Genomic DNA, 12,458 nt, shown 5'->3' with positions numbered 1-12,458 from the left:
GTCTCTAACCTGTCAGGTGTTGGTCCAGTCTGTCTCTAACCTGTCAGGTGTTGGTCCAGTCTGTCTCTAACCTGTCAGGTGTTGGTCCAGTCTGTCTCTAACCAGTCAGGTGTTGGTCCAGTCCACAGTCTGTCTCTAACCTGTAAGCAGCTGAGTGGCTGTAGGACACCACTGTTGCTTTATGGCTCAGCAAAGATCCACATGCTATGTTTATTTTATCCACAACAATTTTTGAGAAAATGTAATCTTATTTATTTATTTTTCTTCGGCTGCTCTCTTCTGCAAGAGTTTCCACAGCGAGCAAACTCACATAGAAGATCTGGCAATTGTTTTATGCCAGCTGCAGTTAGAAATGATTTTAAGAGAAATGTTTGTTTTAAGAAAAGTCACACCAGTCAGTAGACAGCTGCCTAAAGGATCAAGAAATAATAAAAGAAAAGAAGAACAATCATCACTCCTTTGTTGATTTAAACAACTACTTAATGCCTCTAAATGTAAAATATGGACTCTGGTATCATTTAAAGACCAACCAAACCATAAAACGTAAGAGAAACAGAAAAGAATATATGAACAATGTTTAAAAAATAAAACACAGCTTTGCCCTGTCATTCAGAGGCACTTTTAGATCACCCAGTTTTTAAGACCTTTGACAGACATCACCCGGATGTAATTAAACAGCCCACAGTTATTGTAAGAACCAGATAGATTGAAGCTTCAGTGTGGCGCTGAGTTTGTCCTCACAAGTTAAATATCACTGTGACACGTCATGGCGGCTGTTACACAAACAACTATCAGCTGTTAAACACAGACTGACAAATAAACATACTATCTAAATATACTCGTTTTAATTATATTACTGTTGTCAGTAAAAGCTGATAACAGTTCCTGATAACGTCCTGTGGTACTCTCATCTCTGATTTCACGCCGAGTGTCACGATGCACCACAGGTAGAGGTTTTATGGGTTTAACCCCCATTTACTCGACCAGTGCTTTTTCATTGTTACTTTTGTATTAAGGTTTTGTCTAAAATATTGAAGCCATGGCTGGTTACGGTTTCTAACTAAACTAACAATAATTGCGATGACACTTTTCCTCCTCCGTGTGCTCTAGCTCCTCAGTGTACTGCAGCTTTTTAGGAAAATAAGTTGCTTAAAAAGGTATTTTTCCTGCAGGTTCCAGTTTTCAAAAGTATCGCCTGTTGGGACAGTGAGGTCAATAAGGTCTGTAGCCACACTTGGTGCTCAGATCTGCTTTATTTCTTGTCTAAAACATTGAGCAACGCCTTGTTTTAAAGTCAAAGTAATCAGTGACTTTATTTTCTTTTTGGTCACAAACAGCTGGCTTCCACAGTTGTACGGAGAACGAAGATTGCTTGGTCTACCCCCCCCCCCCTCCCCCTCCTTAAAAAAGCAGCTTACAGTCACATGCAGAAATATATTGCCAATCGCCGGTAGTAAGACTGATGATGGCCGATGAGAAAACCTTTTAGCTTATCACCCAACCACACTGTCCAAACTTCAAAAGCCCAAAGGGTTGGGGGCGCAGTGGGTGGGTGATATATCAGCTTTGGAGTCTCCCCCACATGTAAGCATGTACAGTCATTTATTAATTTATTACATGCCGTGACCTGCATGGAGGGGAGTGCCCCCCTCGGATAATGCTAGGGGAAACGCTGTGTGAGAAATGCTGATGTAAAAGTCTGTTTGCAAACCTGCACAGGTGACTGGTGGTTTCTGACATTCATTTCATAAGAGTGTTTGGTCCCTATTAAATGCTCAGCACTCCAGTTCAACTACGACAGCAAGACATGAGCAGAGCAAGCAGAAAATACATATCCTCCCTGAATATTACGAAAAACAAGCATTATGTTAAAAGAAACAACAAAGTTCTTGGCTAAAGTCTTTGGACACTCACTGGTTGTAAATTTATGTCATCGTCTTCATTGTCGCTCAAATCCAAACCTGTCTGTGGGCCTCTGTTTCTCTTGAAACTAGACTTCCGACTGTATGTGTAGTGAGGTTTGGGCCTGCCCGGTAATGTGCCATCTGGCCCATACTCATACCCTCCCATCTGGAAGGGCAGCAAATGTCTCTGGCAAACACAAGCACAAGAATGCTTATAACCATAACTTGAAAATAGTAGGGCAAAAAAAAGGGCAAAATATGGTGTTGTTTAACTAGACTCTTACCATCGCCTGTCTCTGACACTGCCGTAAACGACACTTCTGCCTCTTTTTGTTGCTGCCTCCGAATTTGGGTTTGTCTACACAGAAATCACACGTGCCGCAATCTTTCCTGCACAGACAGGCTTTACATTCTCCGCAGGAACGCCGCTTCCGCTTCTTATGCCACTGAATACAAGAAGGACAGGGCAGAGATAAGAAGATAGAGTGTAGCTGAGTGTTCAGATAGGCAACGATTACAATATTTTATCAGAGGAAGAGATTTAAGGTGACAATGTGTCCGCAGGCTGCAAGAAAGGGGGAAACACAAAAAAAAAAAATTTAAAAAAAAATAAAAATAAGGGACAACCTGAGCTCTACAAGAAATGTCAAAACGATATGCTGCCCAAGAGAAACAGAACAAAATTTCATAGGAAACCTTCATTCGTTTTTGGCCTTTTTTTACCAACTAAAATGCAGCCTCATCTGTTTGTAACAAAGCAGGTATTCAGGTAAGTTCCGATGTGCTGTAGCTTCATAAAACATAATATGAAGTTAATATAAACGGCATTTCTAAAAAGTCCTTTTTCAACTGCAGGTGAAACAAAATCCACAAAATGATGTCAATATGAGCATTTCATCTCTTGCAAAGTGTTACATAGAGTCATGCTGCTGTCTAGAAGCTTCAGGGACACTTTAAAGGGAACGGTGTCGCTGAACTTTATGCAAAATTAGCAATTCCTCTTATTGTTGTAATGATTGTGCGCGTATATTAGGCAGCACCAGCATCTGCGAAACAATAGGATCAAGCTCCTTATCTATGTATGTTTGTTACAACAAACTGTAATTGAGAATCACCAGCAGAGGTGGGGGCTATTATCTATTTTTCTTTGATGCATCGTGTTGCAGACATGAATGATTTGAATTGATTTATAAATGTCACAAATTGATTGTTACTTAATGGTAATAACATCTTGTTGAGAAAGTCAGAAGGCGGCCCTCTGAAGTGCAGCGGCCAGATGTTTATAACTGTGCACACGACAGAGATGCGAGACAAGCGGCACCTCCTGCACTGAAAGTCGGTGTTTGGAAGCACTTCAAGGAAAAATTATGTTCACAAGAGCCGCACGCTTAGAATACAGGTTTTTCCAAGTTGTGAACATAAAAATAGGCTGGTATTTTAAAAACTGGCCGCACGACTCGCTGCTCACTTGGTCACAAACACCAAGGTTTCAGTGCGACGGCAGCTAAAATTTTATCCCCGTTTCCTTGCAATTCTGTGTCGCAAATTCCTCTCGAACAGACACATCCCCCGGTGAGACACACCCTTCTGTTGCACCCTTTGGAGCCACAAACGTCTGAAGTTAAGGATATTAAAAACAGCCATCCCCAAACTCTACAAGGGGAGAAAAACCAAAGTGGTGGAAACACTGGAGAAAGTGTAGATTACTACAGAATCTGATGTCGCTGTGCTCGACATTTAAACTCCTTTAGTTATTCATGTAGTTCTCAAAATCTTGTCTGAATGGAAACTCTTATAATGTAGTGTAGAGCAAAACATTTAGTTTCTTTTAGGTCTGACAGACTCGATGCTCAGGATATGTGAGTTTGGAAGCATTAAAATAAAACTCATTGCAGCCCAAAAGATGCCTAAAGATTCCCACCCAATAACCAGAAAGGGTAGAATATGAAATTGATATAATCTGACTTTTTTTTCCACTGCAGATTATTAAATCATCTTCAAAATAAGTCAAATGTTGTTGTATGCATCTTGTATTTTCAATGATAATAAAACAATTTGAATACCCTCGTTCGGTTGTGAAGTATTACATTTCGAGAAAGAAAAAAAACACTTTCTAGTCATCATCAGTTCTTAAAATTAGATAAACACAATCTGAGATGAAACAGAGTTCATGACATTCTTTTTTTGTTGCCGCTTTTTGACAAAAGTCAAGCCAAAAATGTAACAAAAGTGTGTAAAATACCCCCAATTCCCTGTTTTCTCTGTGCCCTCATCAGTCCCTCGCATTATTAAAGAGGATTAGGTCCTGATATATAAAACCCGAAGAATAAAAAGGTGTACTTAATGACTGTCTCTGAAACAGGCTTAGTGTAAAATCTACCACAGATGGCCGACTCTCACCACTGTTCAGAACTGAAGGGGTTAACTTGGTGAGATTACAGAACAACACATCTCCCCATCAGCGACACAGCGGGAGGAATTTAAAAATCGAACTCACATCGTCGTCGTCGTCGGTTGACATCTCGTCCTCGTCAAAGTCCACGTTGAGGTCTGCGTTAAGGTCCACGTTGACGGAGAAGTTCTCTGTGTCGCTGCTTTTAAAACTTGGGTGCTGTGTGGAGAAAAAGTCATTTTAAAGTCATAAAAGCAGCGCTGCCTTTACCAAACGTGCCAACGTAACAAAGCTGTTACCTGGGAGTCTGTAAATTCAGTCTGTAAAATGATAAGAAAGGGTTAGAAAGCAAACGGGGAGGGGGAATTAAAGTCAAACATTTGGAGCCGCTGAGTTCCTTACCTGGAAGTTTGAGTTGTCATCGTACGTTTCAGGACCATCATCATAAGGCATCTGATTCCGAAACCTGCTTTCAGGGTTCTGATGGAGCAAAGCAGAGGAAGAGGAGCTCCTGACGTGAAAAGGTAATCATAATAACGGCACACATTCACAAACAAAGCAGTGAGTGGCCGTCAGCTCACCTTGCGAATGGGACATATGCATCTGCGTTTCCGGCACAGGCGTTTCTTGGCTTCGGGGCTCTGCAGCCCGTGTTTGCAGTTGGCACACTGCCCACAGTTGAAGGTGTTGTGACACCCCACACACTGACCACAAGGAATCCACTGCCAGGTCCAGAAACAAACAAAAACAAAACAAACATTGTTCATTTACGCCATACTCCCTGTGAGCTTATCGTATTTTAATATGCAGTCAGACAGCTTTCCAAGAGCCTTAAAATCAGACAAATATGCACTAAATCTGAGAGCATGCTGAATGTTTTGCATGGGCTCCGTCAGACAAACGCAGCAAGTTAAAGCTTGTTGACAAACATTGATTTACCTTTCTGAAACGGATCATCGGATGCACTTTTGCCTTTGACAGTGCTGAGATAAAAACAAATAATAGTGAGCTGAAAAGGTAATATTTCAAAATGCTTCATTTTTTTTTATATATTTTGTATCTTAAATGCAGTTTGCTTAAATGTCAGAACTCTGCACTCCTACCCCAGCAGGCAGGACAGCAGGGCTTCTTTCTTTGTTTGTCGTACCATGTACCTGTGAAAGAACTGCCACATTTGGCACAATCCCTGCAGAGACACACAGGTACTCAACAACTCACAATGAGCCAAGGTATTGAAGGTTCATTTTTAGACGTAATGTTAAATAACAGGTAAACTGAAGTGATAGTGGGCTTACAGAATGCTGTCTTCTGACCCAAATTCCCCCTTTATTGAAGGCAGAGGAAGCAGCCGAGACGACGACGGGGGAGGTAGCCGGATTTTTTCCTCTGTCAATGGCTCTTCGGAATTAAAGATGTGTCGATTTGTTCCTATTGAGTTGTTCATGTAAGCAGTCGTTTGGTTGTGAGGAAGATTTCTGGGCCCGAGGTTTGGGGTGAGCCTGTGGAAGGAGTCGGGAGTCTCTGCCCCGTCTCCTCTCTCCATCCAACTGGACTCGGAGGAGGAACGCTCCCGGTACCTTTTCTACGGGTTGAGAGGGACAACGTTGGTGTCAGAGAGAACCTGAAACACTTCATGTTGAGAATGGTAACAGAGCTCCAGAGGGTACACAGTTCGGTTGCACGTGTGACTAAAGATCTCGAGCGCAGGTAATATTTTTCACTGAGCTGCACTGCTGCATCTAACATTTCTCGTCTTTTTCCTCTGAATTTTATCAGTGCTTTTTTTCTGCTCGTGCTCATGAAATAAAATTAAACAAGAGCCAATTAAAGACAGAGAAGGGATGACTCTTCACCTCTGATCATCTAGACAGAAACGTGTTTGAAACTGCATCTTATTGTGATTCAACCTGGTCCGATGAGCAAAACCCATGCTAGAGTTTTTTTTTTTTCTTCATCCACGCATCCATCCATCTTCTGCTGCTTATCTGTGGTCGGGCTGCGGAAGCAACATGTCCAGGAGAGAAACCCGAACCTCTCTCTCCCCAACGACACTCTCCAGCTCCACCTGGGGGATCCCAAAAGCGTTTGCAGGCCAGAGAGGATACACAATCCCTCCAGCGAGTTCTGGGTCTGCCCCGAGGTCTCTTCCCAGTGGGACATGCCCGAAAAACCTCCAAAGCAGGAGTGTCAAACTCCAGGCTTTGAGGGCCGCTGTTCTGGAAGTTTTAGGTTTTTCTGCTCCAACACACCTGATTCAAATGGTTTAATCACCTCCTCACCAAATCATCAGGTTCTCCAGGAGCATGGCAACAAGTCGTCCATTTAAAGCAGGTATTTTAAAGCAAGAGCACATCTGAAACATGCAGGAGAGCAGCCCCCGAGGAATGGAGTTTGACACCTGTGCTCCAAACGGAGGCATCCTAATCAGATGCCCGAACCTCCTCAACTAACTCCTTTCAATGGGAAGGAGTAGCAGCCTTGAGATCCTGTCCATGAACACCACAAACAGGTTAAAGAACAAGGGACAGCCCTGGCGGAGTCCAACATGCACCGAAAACGTGCTCCTGCTTTGGTTCTACAGGGACCAGATAGTCCTCAAAAGCAACCCCGGCACCCCCCACAGAATGCCTCGGGGAACACAGTCATAAGCCTTCTCCAGATCTACAAAACACATGTAGACTGGAGGGTCAAACTCCCATGACCCCCTTAGCAACCCAGCAACGGTGAAGATCTGGTTTACTGCTCCTCCTCCTGCTCCTCCTGGAGCCGAGGTTGGACAATAGGTCAGAGCCTAACCTTTTATTCACTTAGCCTTTATTTAACAAAAAAAGTCCCTTGAGATTAACTAAGACTCGGTCAAGATGGCACACATTACAAAGTTAGGAGCCAAAACTTCCAATTAATGTCAGAATCAGCAGTTACAGAAGACTTTATCAGAGCTTTAAACTCTCTTGTGCAAATTTAGAGAACGCTGTTCTTTCAACAAGATGAAAAGAAAGACTGATCGTTTATTTTGTCATTAGAAATGCTGTACTGTGTATATATATCCCCTGCCCCAGTCGTGAGCTTACACCAACAGTGAATCTGTTTGCCTCCCCCTCTCCAGGTAAAACGTCCAACCCTGGCCAAGCACTGAAGAAAAGCCCTACAGCCAGCTGTGCACAAAAAGCCCAAAATGTCTGTAGTTTGGAAACAGACGGTGGTCAGCGAGCTAACGCTTGGAAACCCACAGCTAAAGCCAGCCAACACTCAGCTAAAATTTAGCTGCATACATACAAGCTATTAGTGCTCTATGGGTGCCATAAAAGGACAAAAAGGGCACAATAGAACTATTTTGAAGCCCTCTTTGCACTGAGATGATACAAAATTACAATAATAATCCCTGTATGTATATAAAAATCTGTATAAAAATACTTCCTTTTTATTTATAGTGATTCCAACTGTGTTTCATTAAAGTGTCACAATATTTAATGTAAACCTTTGGATGAAATAAAAGAAAAATCTTTTTGAATGCCATTCTAGCAGTCTAGTTTCCAACACTTGTGTCATTTTTGTCAAATCTATGTTTGTCAAACATTTTAAACATCACCACTTTGTATGTTCTTTTATGAAATAATTCTATTTTTTAGCACATTTATTATTGTGCTACAACTCCAATGGAGGTGAACATTTACCTTCAGCTTTTATCCTGTTTACAATCATTTAAATGGCTGTCAATCTGGACAGAAAATGACAAAAATGTGTGATATTGTGACAGAACAGCTGGGGAAAATGTGGGTGTGCCTAAATTACCTAAACTACCAACATTTTGTGGCACCCAACTAAAAAAAAAAAAAAGAAAAATGTTAGGTGTTCTAGTGCAACAATTAGTCTGGAGCTCTGGATGTAAAGTGGATGATACCTTTATTCTATTTCGAATTCTTATGGGTGGAGCTTCTCCTTCGTAAAACTTCCCCGACTTGTATTCGAAGTTGGTCAAGTCAAGTTGTCCCTGGAGAACCGTGGCCAGCTCCACCCTGCTCCTCACTCGTTCGCCCCGAGGACTGTGAAGGAGAAGAAAAACAACCACGAAAAATATATTTGCAATTAGTTCTATTAATGTTAATTATGAATAAATGTTTTTAATTAAAAAAAAAAAAAAAAAAATGGCTGTATTGTTATTTCCTGATAAAAACGGATTACAATCATTAGCAAACGCCATTCACAACTTTGCAGATTTCAGTTATGGCACCCACAGCTTGCAATGTTTTTTTTTTAAATTTATTTTTATATATTCATTTATTTTTATAATGTTTTTACCCAAGGTAATACACGTCTTTCTGGCCGATGCTTGAGCCTGAGCGTCGAACAACCTCTTTTCGTTTCCAACCTTGTCCGAGCACCGGCCAGTCATCCCATCCTTCGTCCCGATGTGACCGCCTACGGCGATACCCTTGAAAGCTAAACAAAAAAAAAAGAAATAAACAAACATTTTCCAATCATCCAAATCTGTCTGCATATAGTCACTGGAACAAAAATTGTTCTGGTCTTTATCAATTATCATGATTTATAAAACAACAGCTAAACGGAACGGCTGTGTGGAAAAACTAAGTCCACCCTTACTGCTCACATGTGATTCGAGGGGAAGAGGAGAGTTTTGGCAGTTTGTTGGCGTGAAGCACACAGGTGTGTGTTAATGCTAAAAGCCCATGACTCAAGATGCCTGCACAACAAGCTTAAACCATCAGCCCTCCACCACTGTGCTTCACAGCTGGTATGAGGTGTTTAGGTTATTCCAAACTGCTGTTACTCATAGTGTCCCACCTCTCCCCCCTTTAAGGAAGTCTAAATACAACCTACTCCATCCGGTGGTGGTTCCCTGAAATAAAAAGTGCTCTGTAAGACTGTCAGGAACAAGTGGATGATCCAGGACATAGAGGGGATGACAAATTGTCTGAAGGATAATTTTTCTCCGCAGACAGTGGTCTACCCTGCTGAGAAAGTACGCTGTTACCCTAACAACAAACCATGGGTAACACGTGACGTCACGGCTCTCCTCAACAGGAAGAAGGCTGCCTTCAGGAAGAGAGACGAGGAGGCGTGAGGGCAGCACGGCGGGAGGTGAAAAGCTGGGTGAGGGAAGCAAAGAACAGCTACGGGAGAAAGGTGGAGCAGAAACTAAAGGAGAATAATACGAGGGATGTCCGGGAAGGTGTGAAAACACATCTCAGGCCACAGTAGAAAGACCAGAGACGTAGGGGGGCACAGTGGAGAAGGCGAACAAACTGAATGACTAAACCTATGCACCGCTCACTCTCACTTGAACCATCTCCCCATCTTTTCTCAACACTAATCCCATCACACCCTCCACCATACATCACTGAGGGCCAGGTCAGAGGACACTCAGGAAAGCAGCAGGCTCGGACGATCCTGAGGTTCATTCAGATGCAGCTTTGCAAACTAAAGTCGTGCTGCCATGTTCGTATTAAAGAGAACAGTCTTACTTCTTCTAACTGTCCTGTCGTGAATCCTGACCTTTAACCTGCTGACTGAGGCCTGGAGAGTCTGGGATGGAGCTCTTTAGTTTTTGGTACTTTCTCTGAGCACTGCACAGTCTGACCTTGGGGTGAATTCCACTCCTAGGAAGACTGGAAGCTGTCTGAAATGTTTCCCACTTCTGAACAATATCCATTACTGTGGAATGGTGGACTCCAAATAGTTTGGAAATGACCTTTAACCCTTCCCAGATTGATGGGCAGCAACAGCTGCTTCTCTCAGGTCTTTGCTGATGCCTTTCCGCCTTGTCATTGTGTTAACACACACCTGTACGCTCCAGAGAACAAAAAGCCAAAACTGCTGGTTTTATAGAGGCGCTCACGCTGATGATGATCAGTTAATCGATACATTTGATCAGCAGCCCCTGGCTGATACTTTCTCTCTTAAGTCTTAAGGAAGCAGCAAAAGTGGACTTAGTTTCATCACACACAACTTTTCCATTTTCACTTTGTTTTTGCTAAACAAATAAGGACACGATGGAATCCGCTGCGTGTTTTTCTACACTCAAGGTTAGATTTGAATAATGAAAAAAAAACCAGAGCATTTCTGTTATGCCCTGACACATAAACCCCTCCAAACTGATAGAGGGTGGACTTTGTTTAGGACTGTATCTTAAAATAAGTTGAGGCCAGTCAGAAAACTGGATTAGGCTCTTCGAAGGTGCTCAGTTGCAACCAGTCCTACTCCAGAGCTTTGAACCTGGGCATAAATATTCACAATCCAGTTCGAAGATCGTGTTTAAGACGACAGAATCAAGTTCCCGTTCTGCAGAAGCACCGTCAAAGGGGACGGGGGGGCAGGCTCAACCTACATGAATAACTTTTTCACAGCTCTCTCGCTGCCTGCAACACTCTCGGTTTCTCCTGCCAGGCTTTCATCGTCCGGGTCGTCGTCGTCTTCAAGTGGCTCGAACCAGTCCATCATAGGTTCGCCAGCAGCCGCCTTAACGTCATCTTTGTCCTCCGTCTCTGTGGGGGTGTCTTCCGCAGGGTTTGGACTTAAGCTGGCCGTCTCCTTCGGGTCGTCGAAGGGTCCTGGGGTCTCCTCTGCCCCCTCTTCCGGTTCGGGGCTCTCCTCGGCGTTCAGTCCCACGTCGTCCTCCTCCACTGGCTCGTTGCCAGGGGGGAGTCGATTCTCAGCTCCTTCCTTGTTCATTTAAGCACCAGTTTAGTCCCACAAGTGGACCAGGGCTTCCTCGTGTCCCCGCGGCGAGATAGGATACTCTCTACAGCTGAGCATACATCCCATTTAGAGTGGGGGGTGTTGGTTGAAAAGATTGATCCCGGCCTCTTGGGGTCTTGGGGGGGTTGTTTGAATCGTCAGGACTGGCAGCTGTTCTGGTCTTATGACAAAACCTGAAAGAAAAGAGGAAGGTCCTTATTAAGCAAGATGAAGTGTGGCTAGTGCCCGTGTGCATTTAGGCTGACCTTATAGCTTGGGAGACAGTGAAATTAAACATATAGCTATAGTTTGTCAGCGGTTCATTAGCCAGCATAGGAATGTTAGCCATTGTTAGCCACAGAAAGCAACGTTAGCGACACCGGTAAGCCTTAAATAAAGCTCGGGGAAAAGACTCCGACTCTTGGTTACCGAGGCAAATAAGTTGAAAACCTTTAAATTAGAGACACGCAGCATAACACCGGTGAAAATGAGCATGAAGCGTTTACTTGTAGCAGGAATGACGTTAGCCGCCGTTAGCTTTAGCACCTTTTCTGTGATGGATTTCTGCACTGAAACGTAAAGATCATGACTGAGCTGAGAACAGCTGCTTTGTTGACACTGCGTTACAGACTTTTTAGCCAAGTGGCTCTACAGGAAACACACGGACATACCCGTTTGGTTTCTATTTCTCCGATCTTTGTCTCCCTGTCTTCTCATCAGAAGCTCCCTTTCACTTTACGAAGCAGGGATACGCTGGACCTCTACCATGCATCCACCGACGGAAACGCTTCGGGAACGAAGAAGCCTGAGCGCTCAAGATAATTACCGCCTTGACACAATCCCCTTTGCTTGCATGCGGATGAATGTGAAGAGAAGCGATGTAAATGTAGCTGAACGTTCACGGCAACTACTTTTGAAAACATTTCAAATTAAATCCGGGGACTTTAAAAAGATTTCCGTGAAGCTCCATAATCCTGAAATCATTTTTTCCTTAATTTTTTTTGTTAAGTCACAAAATATTTACCTAAACAACAATCAATTTCCATTGATCAGGGTCTGTCTTTTATAGTTTTATTATCTTTTTGCAGAGCGAACAGAACAAAACATTGCGTGTTGACAGTCAGCTCAAAGAAGTTCACTTTGCATCACATTTTGGTTTCAAAGCAATGGCTAAACAAAATGGAAAAAGACAGGACGTGTGTGTGTGTCCTTGAACAGAGCAGGTGTGACAGGGTTCAGTTTGTAACTAACAAGTTAGAATGGATGGACACATTTTTGTGATGGGAAGCCAGGCTCTGTGACTAATAAGTTGTTATTACAAACTAGAACAAAGATCAACAGGCCCTGTGACCAAAGTGAAGCTACTTATGCTGTTTTCTGCAATCTTAAAACACATTTCCTTTACAGTTTAAAAGAAAGCTTCTAAGATCAGCAGCTATGAAGGTGTGTATGTGTGTGTGTGTGGG

General features: G+C 43.0%; 1 protein-coding gene and 1 long non-coding RNA gene across 4 annotated transcripts in view; both read right to left on the bottom strand.

Annotated features, from left to right (window-relative positions):
• LOC119616987 overlaps positions 1-1,705 on the bottom strand; it is a 4,506-nt gene extending 2,801 nt beyond the window's left edge. The window contains exon 1 of the long non-coding RNA XR_005233115.1: positions 10-1,705. This is a non-coding gene — a long non-coding RNA (uncharacterized LOC119616987). The remainder of the gene's footprint in view (positions 1-9) is intronic.
• The window catches only part of mbd1b (methyl-CpG binding domain protein 1b), a 17,859-nt gene extending 6,029 nt beyond the window's left edge, over positions 1-11,830 (bottom strand). The window contains exons 1-14 of one of the 3 annotated variants that reach the window (XM_017430509.3): positions 11,664-11,830; positions 10,643-11,186; positions 8,596-8,736; positions 8,198-8,339; positions 5,592-5,878; positions 5,400-5,482; positions 5,236-5,279; positions 4,878-5,018; positions 4,699-4,776; positions 4,596-4,616; positions 4,402-4,515; positions 2,189-2,350; positions 1,915-2,091; positions 1,712-1,792 (exon numbers count right to left, since the gene is read on the bottom strand). In XM_017430509.3, coding sequence (XP_017285998.1) covers positions 1,712-1,792; positions 1,915-2,091; positions 2,189-2,350; positions 4,402-4,515; positions 4,596-4,616; positions 4,699-4,776; positions 4,878-5,018; positions 5,236-5,279; positions 5,400-5,482; positions 5,592-5,878; positions 8,198-8,339; positions 8,596-8,736; positions 10,643-10,986 — 1,815 coding nt within the window. In that variant the 5' untranslated portion in view covers positions 10,987-11,186; positions 11,664-11,830. The remainder of the gene's footprint in view (positions 1-1,711; positions 1,793-1,914; positions 2,092-2,188; positions 2,351-4,401; positions 4,516-4,595; positions 4,617-4,698; positions 4,777-4,877; positions 5,019-5,235; positions 5,280-5,399; positions 5,483-5,591; positions 5,879-8,197; positions 8,340-8,595; positions 8,737-10,642; positions 11,187-11,663) is intronic. The other 2 variants (XM_017430510.3, XM_017430511.3) reach the window with 2 other exon arrangements.
• Positions 11,831-12,458: the final 628 nt, after the last annotated feature.

The sequence above is a fragment of the Kryptolebias marmoratus genome, linkage group LG4, assembly GCF_001649575.2.
Source record: "Kryptolebias marmoratus isolate JLee-2015 linkage group LG4, ASM164957v2, whole genome shotgun sequence".
NCBI classification, from domain to species: Eukaryota; Metazoa; Chordata; class Actinopteri; order Cyprinodontiformes; family Rivulidae; genus Kryptolebias; species Kryptolebias marmoratus.
Note: the sequence above shows the minus strand (reverse complement) of the source record. Positions and strands in the feature narration are given on the sequence as shown.